Source organism: Choristoneura fumiferana, chromosome 10 (genome assembly GCF_025370935.1).
Source record: "Choristoneura fumiferana chromosome 10, NRCan_CFum_1, whole genome shotgun sequence".
Classification (NCBI taxonomy): domain Eukaryota; kingdom Metazoa; phylum Arthropoda; class Insecta; order Lepidoptera; family Tortricidae; genus Choristoneura; species Choristoneura fumiferana.
The window spans coordinates 20,427,567-20,444,812 of record NC_133481.1 but is presented as its reverse complement, the minus strand read 5'-3'; the positions used below and the strand labels follow the sequence as shown (position 1 = coordinate 20,444,812).

Here is a 17,246-nt window from a genome sequence, read left to right as displayed (position 1 = left end):
ATTCAGAAGCTGTCTTCTATAATTAAAATTACAATGATTAAAGATTGCAAATTATAGATGCTTCAGTGGATCTGTCCTCAGTGGAGGACCCGAACAACTTGATCGCTTTGGCTTAGTCGATAATGACCACTCTGGACGTTTCCAAGTATTTGGTGATCTTGATGGTGTATAAAAAATTAAATATATCCATAACCAAATTTCATCCAGCTCACTCCAGTCAGTTCATCCCCATTTTCTCCCCTTAAGGGTTGCTTTTGGAGATAAAAAACTAAGTACCCTATGTTCAGCCCCTTGACAGTCGAAACCAGTCGGTTTCGACGTGATACCGGAACAGACAGAGTTACTTTCAATTCATCACTCCATAGTATAAAACAAAGTCGCTTTTTTTGTCTGTACGCTTATATCTCTCCTTTCAAACTACGCAACGGATTTTGATGCGGTTTTCACAAATAAATAGTGTGATTCACGGTGTCTATGTATACCGTAACCGTGTTGTGCCGGAACGGGTCACCAGTATATAATATTATTTTAATGGAGTATGGATTCGTAGTATGTATGTCCCTGCCCGCATGCAGGTTACGAAAGAGACAAAAACAGTAATTCTTCAAAACGAATCAAAATATCAAATCGTGTTTACATATTTATGAATCAAACGGCGTATACAAATATTTGCCAAATTGGTGTGGTTATATGTATATGGAACCCATTCATGTATACTTATTTTTGCCTACGAGGTGGATACATTTAAATGGAATTTATTTAAGTATGCAACTTTCTGAAGCATTTTGTGATTACATAATACTGAAAAAGTTTAATGAATACAATTTTTTGGTGTCAGTAATAGATAAAATTTTGATACAATGTATGACTACATATTTATGCAACCTTGTTTTTGTATACATATTTTTAGACGTGACTGTACTACCCCGTACCTTGCACAGGTCGAGGCGAATTATAGCGTCTGTTTAAATGATAAACAAAACACCTCCGCCTGCGTCAATATAGATTATTTAATCCAGTTAAAACATAATTGTGGTGTGAGGAGGCCGTTACTCACCATTGAACGCGATAACTAGAATCCTCACTATTTAGAATCTAGAAACCTCTACTTGCGTTTTTCCAAATTTTCCTGTTGATATTCATAATATTTTGATAATATTTGCTTTAACGTGTAAATGAAGGCTCTTTTTCAAAAAAATAATCTATCGAGGTTTTTGTCAGCAATCGTGTTTTTATGAAGTCAAAAACTAGCTAATAGACTGGAAAATACACATATTAAAAGCTTGCAGTTGTAAGTATTGTGTAAGTATATTTTAAATATTTTCTAAAATCTGTAGTTTTCACTACGTACAGCGCCTTAATTTTCCCAACTATCAAATTTCTCCGAAACCATATTATTTTCGGAACTTTCATAAAACAAACCTAACCTACTGTGCTCTATAAAACCACTAGCCGTTACCCGCGACAAATTCGTTTATCGCTATCCAGCGGGAAATATAATGTTCCGGTATAAAACTATCCTATGTCCTTCTCTGGGATTCAAACTATCTCTATACCGAATTTCATCTAAATCAGTTCAGTGGCTTGGATGTGAGGAAGTAACAAACAAACAGAATTACAAACTTTCGCATTTATAATATTAGTGGGGGTTCTCTATCGTTTGCCCGAATTTCATATGCCGTAATGTATCGTTTCCCATAATCTTAATTTTCCATAAAGTAATTTATTTCTGAAATTGTAGTTTCTTCAGAGTTGACATTAAACTAACCTAACCTAGCCTACTGCATTCTATGAGATGACATTTTAAAAAATCCTGTAAACAGGACGGTTCTATATATTTTATGGCAAACATTGGTATGGCAAATGACAAGTGAAATTCGGGCAAGTAAAGGTATACGATTAGGGATAAGAAAACACACTGAGAAAAATTGTTGGTTTCGGAGAAATTTGAGCTATTTGACTATTCCAGGGTAGACAGACTATGACGTTTACTGTGAAATGGTTCCATGGTGGCATGAAATAAAGTCCTTGACCGTACCAATACAATAGGCATTTAAGCAGTGCATCGTCAACTACTTGGAAAAACTTGTATCTCAAATTAATTAAGTAAACTAAACTGAACCTTGAACCCTGCCTATGTGTTGTTAAACAGTTCACTTAAAATTGACAAATTGTGATGAGAATCTATTAAATCTCTCAAATTTAAGTTTGGCGAAGAATATGTTGTACTACAGAAGTAATAGGGCCGGATTAGGAGCCATAGCATTCAAATAAAAATCCCAGATTATGTCCGGTCAAAACTATTCTTTATTTTTTTCTCTTTTTTTCCCTATCTCTATCCCGAATTTCACTATAATGTTCAGTGATTGATGTTATGGAAAACCAAAAATGTGCTCGATTAATTCTTAGTGGTAACTAGAAAAGTTTTGCAATAAAATTATCTACTTTATTGCCATAAGTAATGGATAATAAAACTATTTTATAAGTTACTTCTTGTAATTTCATTTGTTCTTATTACTCTTATGAGTTTAAAAAAAAACCTCAAAACAGGAGATTAAATTAAAAAGTTGATTTTCTATGACATGACTTATAAAAAATTTTAAAAAAAAATCTCAACTCACCCTGAAGAAAAACTGCTGAAGACGGAAAACTTGAGCTTATTTGATAAAAAGTTAGACCTCCTTGAAGTTTACTTGAAGGCCGATGCTAAAAAACATGATTAAAACGTTGTTAGCGTAATCGTCGATAAGGCTTTAAAGTTAGAACCGTAGACCCTCCTTTATGTGTTGTAAGTCACAAAATTGACAAGTTTGAACAGCTGATCTTTGACTAGTGCAGCGAAGAATAAGTAAAAGAAGTAAGTGAAGAGGGCTAGCAGTTAAAAAAAAAATCAGAAAATGTAGGTCAGGAAGTTTTAAATCCTTATTAGGACATAGAAGTTCAAATAAAAACGACCTCAAAATCAGGAATTTTCATAATTTTGGCTCTTTTTCCCAACCAAACATGATGACGAAATGGAGGGAAACAAAAATGATGCTCGATTAATTCTTAGGAGTGGTAACTAGAAAAGTATTTGCAATAAATGGGATGTAATAAAACGATTTAAGGTATTTTATGTCTTGATTTGTTTCAATATTAATTTTAACGCTCAAAAAAGAGATTGAAAAAAAGTTGAATTTTCCTGTGACATGACTTATAACCAAAAATGAAAAAAAAAAAAAAATCTCAACTCACCCTGAACTGAACGCAGTAACTGCTGAAGACCGAAACTTAGTCTGACCACTTAACCCTCTTCTTGGTATTGTATCATATAATGATACATAAATTAGAACATTTTTTTGTAAGTTATTTTTCTTAGCTCTACTTGAAAAATTAAACTTGTTTAAACTTGCCCAGAAAAGGTTTAAGAGTTGGAGTTGGTTGGATGGTCGTGGTGAGCAAACAAAATTATTTTAGTTCATTGGATGGTGAGTTGTTTAGATATTTTTTTTAGTTACTATAAAATAACATGTTTGTAAATATAAATGTATGTACATAAAATAACCCAAGTTAATCCAAGAGCTGATAGTCATTTAGAGTAGGTATGTTGGTTGGTAGTGAGAAGGCGAGCTGCCAAACGGGATGTTAAGCAAAGGGGGGGCTTTATATCTGAACACAAAAACAGACTTAGCTGAAGGGTCAGTAGGGAGAGATATTCCATGAAAAAACAAATTATTTAAAGCACATTTAGATTTCAACTGACAAATAACTTATAATAAATATTACAAAAGCTAGCTTATTTCGGTGGGACATACTGCCAGTTGTGAAGACAAGTATAGTGAAGGAAGTTAGGTATAATGTTGCCACAAACACCTGCTCCAAAATGTCTCCAGCTCTAGGAATTTTATTGACATTACAAAAAATAGTTAATGTAGACTTGCGCGGTTGATCGACAAGCGGCGCTAAAACCAACCTAACTTAAGTTCTACAATTTTATCTGATGTGGAAAAGGCTTTAGCTGTAAAGACCACTTGAACAAAATGTTCAGCAAAATGATCAGTTTATTGAACTGTATTCATGTACCATCAGCCAAATAAGTGGTCTATCAATTTTTAAACAAGCTCCTATCAAATGAATATGTCGCTAAAGTAGAACTTTCAAGTTGACAGACACGTCTTTTGGCATTATTGTTTTATGACATGCAAACGATTATCAACCTTAGTGGTAGACCACATATATTTGGCTGATGGTACCAGGATGGAAACTTAAACAAAACAATTTCACTATGATTTCCTAGACAAAAGTATGGGATGTCAACATGACATTTAGTAACACAAAGGCTCCACCCTTGTTCCACCCTATATGATTCAGTTTGTTCGACTTTGTACTTTCGCCTTTCGTCCATCGAAAATGCGAAAGCATTTTTGCAAGAGATGAAACTGAAATGTTTACATGGTATCTGGTTCATTCTACTAAAAATAACGGCCACTTAAGTCTCATACGATAAATGAAAATAAATAATACTTATCTGTCTGAGTTTAATTCTTATCTGAATACATTTCGCATTCACTGCCACCTGACTTGACTGACCACAGGTGCCACCGACGCGCATGTGCGTTCAAAATGTATGAATAATTATGACAGCGGCACAGGGTGAAAGTCACGGTGACGCGTATATACGTCGGTGGCAGTGAATGCGTTAGAGTATGTTTTAGACAAGGATCGTTACAAATAAGCTTATTTATTTGTAATCCCATTTTACCAATGAAAATCAAGCGAATCCTTTTTATTTTCAAAAGTATAGGTACATGTATAGAGGGCCGGATTTAGGGGAGAGCTTCCAGGACTACATGAAAGGGCCACACGATGGAGCCTTAAAAAAAAAAAAAATTTCGATAGGTCCGCTCCGCCCCTTTGTTGCCTCAAGGTCTGTTTGGACCTTCAAATCCGGCCCTGTATATAAGACCCATGCCAAAGAGACAAGTATTAAAATACCAAGTTAAATAAAACATTTACAGTCAGCATCAAAAGTAGCTATACACTTTCGTACTTTGTCGTTTTACAGCTACGTACTAAACGCCATACAATATTGTCAATGTGTCAATCCGACAGAGTAAAAAAGTGATCCGCTACGTTTGACGCTGACTGTACAGATCATACAGATATCGTTGTAACACGTATGTTACGAAACAAGGAACGAGTATGATTCAAAATGCATAGACTAGTCTTAATGTAAAACGTTTACTTAACCTAAAAGCTCTCAGACAGTAAATAACCAGGTGAGCTTAAATCTAACAGTTCATTTTGTTTCAACGGGTCAAGTTGATATTGTCACGTAAATAAAATACATATATTAGGCTAAGTGACCCAGAATTAATATCTACATCTCAAATTTTTATATTAAATTAAATTCTTAAAAGATCTGCAAAAAGAATTGTAATAAGTTAGTGTAAGTGAAACCGCGTGGGAAGTATAACAAAAGTTTATAAATTAACCCTTTTCTAGGCCCCGCGAATTTAAAGGTGCTACCACAAAATAGGTCATAGCTTTATGTTGTTTACCTATGTGAGATTAATTTAAAAACGAACCATATTGCATATTGTATATTTAGTAAGGTCGAATATTTGTGTATATTTATGTAGTTTCTATATGCACCATGCCTTGAAAAGGGTTAAAATCTATCTATTCACCTTAGCACCTCAAACAGGCAGGTTTTGCTATTAAAAGTAAGTGAACAAAATGACGAAACGTAATTCGATATGACGACTCTTGAATCTGCGAGTCACTTCGAAATTACTACCGTACCCGCTCGGGCTCAATGCCCGACCGAACATATTCGATCCGACGCGATTTAATGAAAGCGAAGCTTCTGTTAAATCGCCGATCGTCGGATGCTCGTATAGGTTAATAGGAGTTAGTTAGCAACTCCTTGGAGTCAATCAGATTTGAAAAGGAGCCAACCAAGCGATAACGAAACTCTATTGAATCTGCAGTTCTGGATTTACTCATCTCTAACACAAACTACTCGTACATACCTACGAGCATGAATTATCAGGGCATGCATTACTGTCCTACATTCCGGAACGTCAATTCAGATGTACAGTCAAACTGATTCATGTACGCACCAGGGTGGAACCTTTTATTAATCAATTTCACTATGATTTCCTTGACAAAAGATGGCTGTCAACATGACATTAGTAGCACAAAGGTATATGATTCAGTTTGTTGACTGTACTTTATCGCTCACAAATTTGACATACATAACCTCATACTTATTTGCTCTGGCTCACCTTGCCTTAAAACCTTAAAAGTTAGACATGCTGTCATTGCATAAAATAAGATAGATTATATGTAATAAAATAAAATAAAATGCTACATGATATCACAAAACATCGACCCGGTGAGTATTCTTAAACTAGACTTATAGAATACTAGCTGTTGCCCGCGACTTCGTCCGCGTAGAAGTTTAAAAAATAGTTTACATCCTATTGTCAGACCTACCGAATATACACAAATAACTCATAAAAATCGGTCAAGCCGTTTTCGAAGGAGTTTGGTCACAAACATTTTTGACCCGAGAATTTTATTTATTAGATTCAGCTGTTTTTGAATTTTTACTTAAATTAAATCTGCCTAAATATACAATAATAAGTAGTGTACAATACGACACAGATTTCAATGAACGTGGGTGACGTTTGCACAAGTACGATTTATTTAGTTTTTACTATAATTAGCTACATCCTCGTGAGTCCTTTATAAAGAACAAATTACAGATCTGTTCACTGGATATTATTTCGATTTTTTTTTAATTTATTGAATGAACAATTTGTGCTTTATAAAGTACATTCAGTCGTTATTCTTAGTGTTACAGATCTGTTCACTCACGAAGGCGCGCCCCTAATTAACTAACCCTAACAACTAATTATCAATGTGCATGAGTAAACCTCATACTTTACACGTTGTCTAAGTCTCAGTGTGCGTGACTGACGGTACGCTTGCGACTGAGAACACGTTCGAGCTACGCACACATAGACTTGTCGTACGGATACGTTTAAAACTACAATTATAAAGTGTGGAGGGCCGCGCCTCGCGCTTTAAAACGCACAAATTGTTCATTCAATAAAAAAATGACGAAATAATATGTAACATAAAACTGGTGATCCACATGTAGGTCTTAAGTACTACATCTGTTGAATAAAGTGAGGACTCAGGAGGTAAATTATTAGTGCTCTCTTTCTAATTACAAACTAAAACCCACAAACAAAAGAAACAAACGACATTCACGGCGAACTGTAAAAAGTAAAGTTTTGCGGGATAGTCGCGTTAGTTCCGTTTTTTGCCACTAAGATCTTTGTCGTATTGTAGATAAAATGCATCCTTCGCTGCTTTCTGACTTCACGAAAAACAAGGGACAAAAAAGAATGATATATCTTGATGATAATTATGTAGCGTAAAGATAGCGTATCATGGGCTGAATGGAACAATATCATATCTTAAATGTTACAGCCGCCATTAAAAGTATAGAAATAAAAATATGTTGCTGCATGTATGAATGAAATTTTTATCTTACTGCAAGACTGCAGCAGCGGAGCTAGTAAGGGCTAAAATTATTAAAGTTAATCTCTAAGTTACCTCGGTTTCGGTAACAATAACCTATAATATAAAATAATTTATAATGGCGACTGTAAAATTCATTTATCCCTAGAAACATTAAAATATGTGAGTAAAGTTCTAGGTTTCTTACTTGACTTTGGCGTTTTTTCCGTAACAGAGTTTCTTCTAGCAGGAACATTATCTTTAGGACTTAACGGAGCTGCCGATTTCTCTGCAACTTCACTCTTTCCCTTTCTCTCGCGTACCATTAGAGTGAGCCAGTTAGTAGTGTCCTGTTTTTTCTTGATGGGCGACATCAGCCTCAGATGGGGCGCCTCGCCATCCAAAACGAAATTTGGCAGGTTTTTAGTCGGCGTATTGAAACTTATAATCCTAACCTTACTCGGCGACACCTTGACAGGAGAACTGTTAGGGTTGGTGTTCGCAGAAATAGTCTTTGGGCTTTTTGGTGATAGCTTCTTACAAGTCTTCTTCTCATAATTCTTCGTCGGCGTCATGAATGATGTGCCGGCTTTGGGCGTGATGTAGTTCCACTCGCTGGACATAGCGGAGTCTAAAGAGCAGAGTTCTGGGCTAGTGTTTTCCAATACATTACTATGTCGCTTGATACCTGCCGGTAACAATTTCGGTTCAGTGTCCTCAGGAACAGCAACATCTAACTTCATCTTTTTACTTGAACACACAGGTTCCTCGCCCTCTCTGGAAGCGTTCATCAAGTCTGTCAGACATCTCTTAGTTTTCCGCACAGACATACTGTCGGTCCTCAGTCGCTTGGAGCTGTACGACCTGGGCGTCGTTATCTTCCTTTTCAAAGAGCTAGGCGTCTTATCCAGCGCGCCCCATTGCTTCAAGTTGGTAATGTCTGTCCTCGGGACCGCTTCAGCATGCCCTTTCAGTTCAAGCTGGTTTACATTGAATTCTCTCCCGATCCTCCATATTTTGTGTCTCGCGTCGTCGCTGCACGTTACTATTTTCATATCTCCTTTTTGGCACCAAGCAGGGCAGGTCACTTCGGCCCAATGCCCCACCAGTTTGACTACAGGTTCGGAATATTTGACATTCCAGATGTATGCATTCTTATCACTGCTACCGGACACCAAATACATACTGTCGGGGCTGAGGCTGGTTTTGATATAGAATGTGCTGTTCTCGTGACCAACATACCTCTGTTCGGGCAAGGAATTATACGTGGAAATATTGAAGCAGTAGATGACGTTGTCCATGCAACTGGCGTAGAGTCTCATTCTGGCGTCGTCTATGATGAGATTAGTGTAGCCGTTTTTGGTAGAGCTTCCACAGTATGGTATGGAGTGCTTCGGGAGAGGTTCCCGATTGTAAGAGCTGTAGTTCTTCCTGAGATCCCAAACTTTAATGTTACCATCGCACTCCCCGCATGAGATGAGAGTCGTATCGTCTTGGAAAACGAGGCCGGTGATGCTTATGGATCGGTGGTTGTCTAAGCGGGGTCTCTTGGTGTGGGAGCCGGGGGTCTTGGGGGCGACGGACGAGTGGCACCTCATCAGGCAGTTGTCGGGCTTGACGACGACGGCGGCCTGTCCCTGGCCCGCGCGCACGTCCCACACCAGAATGTGTCCGTCGCGGGCGCCCGTCGCGAACACGGACGGCTCGCTGGGACGGAACACCGCCGTCTTCACTGAGCGAGTGTGGTTGGAGAAGACGAGCACGCGTTTGGGAGTGCTTTCGGCGACATCCCAGAGGCAGGCCGTGTGGTCACCTGGAAATATCAGGTGATCCTAAGTATTGAAGTTATGGGATTTCGGAAAAAAGCCCGTAGGAATTTTAAATAAAACCGGCCAGGTGCGAATAGCAACATTGCAACATTAGCAAAAAAAACGGAAAAAAAACAAGTTTTTGTATGGGATTTTTCCCCCTTAAATATTTATTTTAATTTAAATATTTATTTTTTCTGTCTATAGGTTTTGTGAATATTTCAAGCGTCTATCTGTTGCCGTTATTTATTAATATCAAGCAAAAAACGGCATAACAATCACGTTCGTTGTATGGGAGCCCCCCTTAAATATTTATTCTTTGAGCTATGTTGGTCACTTTAGTTCTTTGGCGAATTTCCCTGAAGAAACTCCAAGCATATACTATATCTTGTTGTGTGACTCTTGTCTCTTCAAGAGGCCAGCAGTAACATTTTAATAAAAGGATAAATTATGATAGGTAGGCGTAATTATCATGGTTTTATTTTACTATATTTTGTTAGTAGGAATTAGTTGCATTACTTAGCGCAGGTTGTCCACCAACAAAAGGACAGATTTACATAATTATTAACTTTCTCATACAAAAAAGTGACAAAAAATTATGTAGAATTGTAGCACTTGTAACTTTTAATTAATAGGGGCTTGGTTAACCTCGTAAGGTCAATCAGTGAAGTTGGACATTAGTTGGGCCTTACGAGGTTAAAGCTGCGGGTTAACAGCAAAGCTACTGGAGGTTGACGGAGGAGGCACATAAAGGCCAGTGGACTGCACTGATATGATGCCAACGAGTTGCATTAATGAAGCGTACCAGAGACAGTGACGAAGCTGAGCTTGCGCGGCGCCCAGGCCAGGTCGAACACCGCATTGTTGTGGCACTGGAAGCCCTCGAGCGCGCCCGCCCCGCCCGCCCACCCGCCCCGCCCAGCGACGTGTCCTGCAAACGCACAAATTTTATTTATTAACACTTATTCCAACTGTCCCAGAATTTGGGTAATTGATTATTACATTATTAGGGAATAAGCAACAATTTTATTAATTTCTTTTAATGTATTTAATAAATCCATATCCATACTAATATTATAAATGCGAAAGTGTGTGTTTGTATGTATGTCTGTCCGTCTGTTCATGACTTTTGGCATGAAGATAGTTTATGGGCCAGAGAGTGACATAGGCTACTTTTTATCCTGAAAAAATGCAGAGTTCCTGAGGGAACAGCGCGCGATAACCGAATTCCACGGGGCGAAGCCGCGAGCAAAAGCTAGTAGAATATATTATAATAAATAGAATAGTAGGCTGTCTACCTAAGAGCATTCGCATCACCATCTATAATTCTTTAGTCAAACGACACCGGCCAAGAGCATATATAGCGGATACGCCCAAGATAGAGTTCCGTAGCCGTTACGAAAAATCAAGTAATATTTTTCTAAGGATTTCGTATTGTGTACGAAATCTTCCAAGTTTAGGTATTTTATACCTTAGATTGCTATTTACTCTTAAACTACTAATAATTCTCGAGCAATCTTAGCCGTAATAATTTTCCTTGTAAATTTAATATACTTACTCCCATCCTGCTCGATTTTAATGAAAATTTGCATCCAAAGTTGAATATTTCGCAAACAGATCACTGAATCGAAAAATCGTCTGGGTAACCCCCCAAAAGTTCCTATTCAATGATACCCCACACTATAGGGTTGGTTGAGAGAAAAAAAACACCACTACGTCGATGGGAGGTCCCTATAACTTTTTTATGTTATTTTATTTTACCACTTTGTTGGCATGACTGATATATATATTCATGCCAAATTACAGTTTTCTAGCACTAACGGTCTCTGAGCTTTGCCGCAGACAGACAGACAGGCAGACAGAGATAGCAAAACTAGTTGACTATGGAACCCTAAAAAGAGAGATTAGGAAAAAATATTTAGATCATGTGAATTTTTGTGTGAATATGATCTTAAGTAAGCCTTTGTCAGATGAAGCCATATTAATTTATAAATTCATTAGACATGCTCTTGTACACAGAGACTCCGTCTCTGGGCAGGACAGAGTTTAATGAGGTTCTCTGTGGCTTCCCATGAGGCTGACATAGTCACATTTGGTGTACTTAATCCTCCTTAAAATATTAGAAAAAAAAAGATAAAAAGCATAATTTCCTAGTTACTAGAAACAATTAATTGTTTGAAGAAGCTCATGCTATTTTAACTATTATTAGTTTACCAATAATCACAAACTAGAAATTATTTGATGGCATGTTGATGATCTCATTAAACATTTCTTTAGAAAAAGGCACATTGATATGTAAAGGTTCGCCATCCCTGTACTAGACCTTTATAGTTTCATTTTTAAATGGCATAAATGCAATGTTAGATTGCCTCTCATCCGAGGCAGCACTATCTATCTGTTTACATATAAACTAAAGTCTTACAAACTAGTTCCATAGGTGTAAGGCTTGAATGTACAATATCTGTATCTTTACAGACATAAAGAAGTAGGTTTTGTTCTTGTTTTGTAAATCCTCCACACACTCATTTTAAGGAACTACAGAATGGTGAACCAATTTGAGCACAAGCTACTTTAAAACTAAAAATAAATGAACATTAATTGCGCTACACTACAAAATGCTAGCCTATAAATAAGTCTAGAAACATCTTGTATAACATACGCATGTTTAACCTTCACAAATAAATTACATCTTTACCTGTATGGCCACCTTGCCATCCTCGTTAGCGAGCGCTAGTATATGCTCATAGCCGGGAGCCTCCGAGAATCGGCAAGCGAATATCGGCGGGTCCTGGTCGAACGACGCTGCCGCAGCGCCGGCCGGCTGAAGCCCGTAGAAACACTCCCTCTCGTCCACCACCAACCGCCGCAACACGTTGTCGTAGTTGTAGCGGCTGTCTGCAGAAGACGGAAATGTTAGCTTAAGTAACGTTGCAACGTTTGTACTATTAAAACGTACGTATTATATTTTTTATACTCACATATGCCTAATTGCCTATCGATGAGATACTGCAGGTCATTCATCTTGTTAATAGTGAGTTTAGCTACATTGATCCACAGTAAGGTGGTTTGTTTTCTAGAAACGATTGGAATTGCGTCTCGCCACTAAAAAAAAGCAACAATCAACACACTCATGGCGCGAAAATGGCGCACTCCTGTCATTTCATTTCATTCATTTTGTCAAGTGTCAGTGTCAATAAAAAAGCGTTTTGCTTGTACATCATTGATTGAAATTCGGAAAATGGAACGTATATGTTTTAATTAATGCTAACGAAAATACCATGAAATAAATGAATTTCAATGATTTAGTACTTTACAAGATTGCCAATGAAATTCTCCAATTCAAACTCGAGCAATAACGAAACTTCATAAAGTATTATTCAGCACACGATAAAAACGCCCATATAATTTTCCAAATGATAAAAAATTATGTTTTGTTGCCTTATAAGATAATATTTGCTAGTCACTAAAATTCGTATTCTAAAGGAATACTTTATTTCTTTGGATCCATTTTCGTTTTATTTTATTTGCAAATAAATAACAACGCCTTCTATTCTATGGCCACCCATTACGAGCGCCATCTTTCTTCTCATTGTTGTTGCGTCAAATCGAAATCACGGAAAAAGAACTTTTATCACGTCAGGAAAATTCGTATTTGTACCGAAACGTTTACTTTTTACATCATTTACTTTTGTAACTTGGTGATTTTGGAGTTTTACTCGTCCAAAACATCGCGTATCGCTTAGCATTAACCGTCCGTTGTGAAATCCCGAACTTCGCCGCTGCCCGGTGATGACATTAGTTTCAGTCGAAACATTCCGTTTCGCCTGGAGCTGGACTTCTCCTCACTAAGGAAGACGTGCGACAGAAAGTGAGCTACCTCAATCTGCCCGTAGCACACCGCATCACCCAGTATTTACTCCCAATCCGAGCCGTATGTTTATGCTTGCAGGTTTATGGAATGTGATCGATATCCTGAGAATGGACAAGGAGTCGCGTCGGGCGCTCTGGCGTGGTCCGGTGGAGTCAAGCGGAAGCTCGGTGGCGTTGGGGGGCTGCGGCTGGGCCCCGCTGGCGCTGGCGGGCTGCGGTTGGGCGCCGCTGGCGCTGGCGGCGCGCGCGCTGGGCTGCTGGCGCCGCGCCGCCGCCCCGAGCCGCGCCCCGAGCCGCGCGCACCGCTGCCGCGCATCGCCCAAGACTCTCCCTTTATGAACAACATGGATGAGATCACATACTGGATAGTGACTAAGCGCGCGCCCTGCCTTGCAGGATACGATAACCCCCTCCGCGCCGCGGCCTCTCGCGCCTTGCGCAGCCCCAGCCCTGACCCTGAGCCCAAGAAAAAAAAACGAAAACTGGCCCCCGAAGATTCCTCCGACACTGCTGAGAGACCAAACAATTATTTAACAGACCAGCGTAAGTGTGAAATTATTAGCAGCGAGAATTCTGATACGCTCATATCTGATGTTGATTTTAATATTAAAAAGTCCTCTGTGCAGGAAAAGAGTAAGAAGATGAAAAATCAGAACAATGCCAGAACGACATTGCATAAAAAAAACAAAGTGGTAACTTCAACTCCTAAGGTGATATCAAATTTGAGGCGGAGCATGCGGAAAGCCAACAACAACAATAGTCATTTGAACAGTTCCTTTGAAATTTTCAATACAAACCCTGTTAATGGTGCTGACCATCCTGCCTTGTCTAAATGTGAACCTAAAAAATATATAGAGAAAGAATGTCCACTCTTGCTGGTGGTGACCACAGTAACAAACGAAACAGTACTCCTGCTCAAAAAATTACTAATGGGGCTCTTAATGAACAATTTGAAGATATGAGTGATGTGTCTGGCTTCACAGCAAACTACATTAAATCTACTAAGATAAATTCAAAGACACCTAAAAAGTTAAGGGCTAAACCGAGTCGAAATTTAGCCAAGGAATCTAGACAGAATGCTCAGGCTAAGGAAGAAAAGTCTCTGATTGTAAGTATCAACAAAGCCATGAATACTGGGGACCCCAAGGCAATTGTGTTTAACTGCAGCACTGACTCTTCGCAAAACATAATCAATATTGTTTCTATAGACAAAGACTCAAAACCCAATCAACTTGACAAAAGCACATCTTTGCTGAAATTCATGGACAGTAAGAAAGTTGTGAAAGACATAAGCTCAAAAGAAGAGAACAGAAATGGTATCAACACCTCATTTCAGTCCACCAGCACTATAGGCTCTAGATATCCAAAGAGACACAAAACATTTATAGAAGTGACAACACAGGACAACTCGGAGCAAACTGAGCCTTCTAAACAAAGCTCTAGAAGGCCCACATCAAACAGTCTCCACAAATTGGTTGGCCCTATTTGTGTCCCTTCAGAAAACACAGATGTTCTCTCTAGAACAAGGAGCGGGCGAAGCATAGGGGCTACAAAACATCCAGAAAATTCTGTGTTTGTTCTCAGCAATTCTACAGAACAAGTGAGTTCGGTGGCCACAATGAATGTGGCAAGTCCTGTGCAGAACGAACACAGAGACAGTCAGAAGAAGAAGAGGTTATCATCAAAAAGTGTCCGTGCTAGGAAATCTCTGAACAAAACGGGACAATCTGCTAAGGATTCATTTAGGGAAAAGAGTGGGTTTGCTGCCTGTTTCTCTGACAGTGATGACGATAAGCCGCTTAAACCACAGAAATACTTGTCATAGCTTTAATATTATCCAGTTAGTATAAGTATCCATGGGATGTGTAGAAATGTTGGATTAAATCTTGTGATTTAGGAGTCTCCCAATTACATGGTGTGGTATTGGGCTGAAATTTTTTTGTTTGATGACGAGTTGATCCAGATATTTTGACTGATTTGTAGTCAGAGAACCAGTGATGAATTGTGAACTGTATATGATAATTTTTATACTTTATTATTTTACATAATAGTATTGATTGCAGTGCTAGCAAGTTTTAAAGAGCAAAGATTTAACATTAAAGTTATAAATTCATTACAAACATTTTTATGGATGTAGACTGATTTCAGCTCATGTGACCTGGCATTGTGTGTACATTATGATCATTATGCTAGTAGCTGCGCTGTACTATCAAGAGCTGTTTAAAGGTTATTATGGTGTACATCCCATGGAAAATGTCTAATAGGCATTTCTGTACATATATTAAAATGGCATGTGTACAGGAGGTTAGCATAATTGGCAGACAATCAGCTATGGCTAATTTATTTAACCAACCAGCATGCCGCACCATGCGTTGAGGTGTCTGTGCCCAGTGCAGCGTTTATACAAGGCAGTTATTTAGGTGTTTACGCTGCTGTCTTTACAACTACTTCTTGATAAAATCATTATGTTGGCTACCTACAAGATTTTGCTATGATTATTTTATTCTATTTCAACCTCGGCATTAACTTGAGCATTGAATTCAAAACTTGAATTAAATTCAAAAATTCTAATTGTGACAAGGCGTTCAAAAATGTAACTAAACATTCTACATAACTGTATAAAAGTGCACCTTTTTTGATCACATGTTTTTGTGCACCTTGCTGGCTATTTGACGCCAAAATTAATTTTATGTATAACTTGATTTTAAAAAGAACATGTTATTTGTAATTTTATGTACAAAGAACAATTTTTTGTATAGACGGTGGCGCCGCTATTTTTTGTATTGAAGGTGGCGCCGCCAGGGGTTATTCTGTAATTTAGTATTTATGGCCAGGCATGTATGTATGTGTGAATTCTAACTTGTTGGTTACTTCAGATGAAGTTTCCATTTATCTGCTGTTGAATATTGTTCTAAATTATGACCTCTTGTTGTTTCCAAGGACATTTTTGCTAAAATATTTAAGGTGTTTACTGAAGTAAATGCCGGATTATGTGCAAAATAGGATAATATATTTATTGATTAGGTGTTAGAAATCATCAGCCAGATTGGTTTTAATAACATCAGTTTATTTTTTAGCGAAACCTTCGAGCGCTCGAATATAATGTATTGTATGCAACGTTGTCAAGATTTTACTTTTGTATATATTATTAGTAAAGACAGTGGTTCAAACGGCCGAAAACACCCGACAGCTTGTACCCCACCTAGGCGTAGTTTGTGTTGTATTGTATCTCATAGAACATGTCGTATTCGATTATACACAATTAAATTAAATTTATATTATATAAAGTGCCATTTTCTCATCACTCCAATAGTTCAGTACCTTATTTCCATGACTAAATAAAATAATGTTAATTTAGTTAAGATTAATTTTAAATAATGGTATAAACACCTTGTTTCTGTTTTATTGAAAATTTTGTGTAATATATTTGTAGCATTTACGCATTTAAATTAATAGTAAAAAAATCCTATTAATAAATATGGTTTATATTATGCGCTTGCGAATGTTGTTTATTTTATTCCGGGATACCTATTCGTATTTTGTATGTAAATAAATTCATGACATTTTGACTGACTGGCGTGTTTGCCGACTTCCGACGCCATCCAAAGCTGATTCCTAGAGGGGATGCCCAGACTTTCAGAATTAAAAAAAAAATAAAGTGTTTATTTAGCAAAGGACACTTGTTACAGTTCATGCGATTTATCTATCAGACTCCAAACTAGGCTGAGCCTGTATCTTGGTAGCCTGCGAGTGTGTTTAACAAAATTAGCAACAGTGTGACAGAAAACATTGTTACAAACTAAATGGGTACCAAAACAACGGATTTGCGATTGCAGTGTGTGTGTTTGAGCGCGTGCGTGTACGTGTGTTTGTGTATGTGTGTGTGTGTGTGTATTGGACTAAATGATTTACTACCATTCTGTACAAATGGGAAATCGTCCACATGAATTGCTATTTTGAATTCGGATACTAATTAATACGGTCCACGGTGTACGGGCTACTTGATTGACATGCGAAATATCGCTAGATGGCGTTAGCATCGTGAGATCCGTT

The 17,246-nt window shown here is 37.9% G+C and overlaps 2 protein-coding genes across 3 annotated transcripts; one reads left to right on the top strand and one right to left on the bottom strand.

Annotated features, from left to right (window-relative positions):
• Positions 1–3,187: 3,187 nt before the first annotated feature.
• LOC141432284 (protein lethal(2)denticleless-like) lies at positions 3,188–12,464 on the bottom strand. The gene is given in 5 exon segments (XM_074093833.1): positions 3,188–9,328; positions 10,129–10,240; positions 10,243–10,254; positions 12,019–12,218; positions 12,302–12,464. Coding segments are annotated over 5 exon segments (2,025 nt in total). The 5' UTR covers positions 12,345–12,464; the 3' UTR covers positions 3,188–7,670.
• A 433-nt stretch (positions 12,465–12,897) lies between these two features.
• Positions 12,898–16,692, top strand: LOC141432283 (uncharacterized). Of its 2 annotated transcripts, none has more exons than XM_074093832.1 (3): positions 12,898–13,191; positions 13,273–14,000; positions 14,051–16,692. In XM_074093832.1, exons 2-3 carry the CDS (start codon positions 13,277–13,279, stop codon positions 15,016–15,018), a joined length of 1,692 nt encoding a protein of 563 aa, XP_073949933.1. In that variant the 5' UTR covers positions 12,898–13,191; positions 13,273–13,276; the 3' UTR covers positions 15,019–16,692. The 2 variants fall into 2 exon arrangements, with proteins under 2 accessions (XP_073949933.1, XP_073949932.1); XM_074093831.1 differs by lacking the exon at positions 14,051–16,692 and having other exon boundaries at positions 13,273–13,736; positions 13,820–13,908.
• The last annotated feature ends 554 nt before the right edge of the window (positions 16,693–17,246 follow it).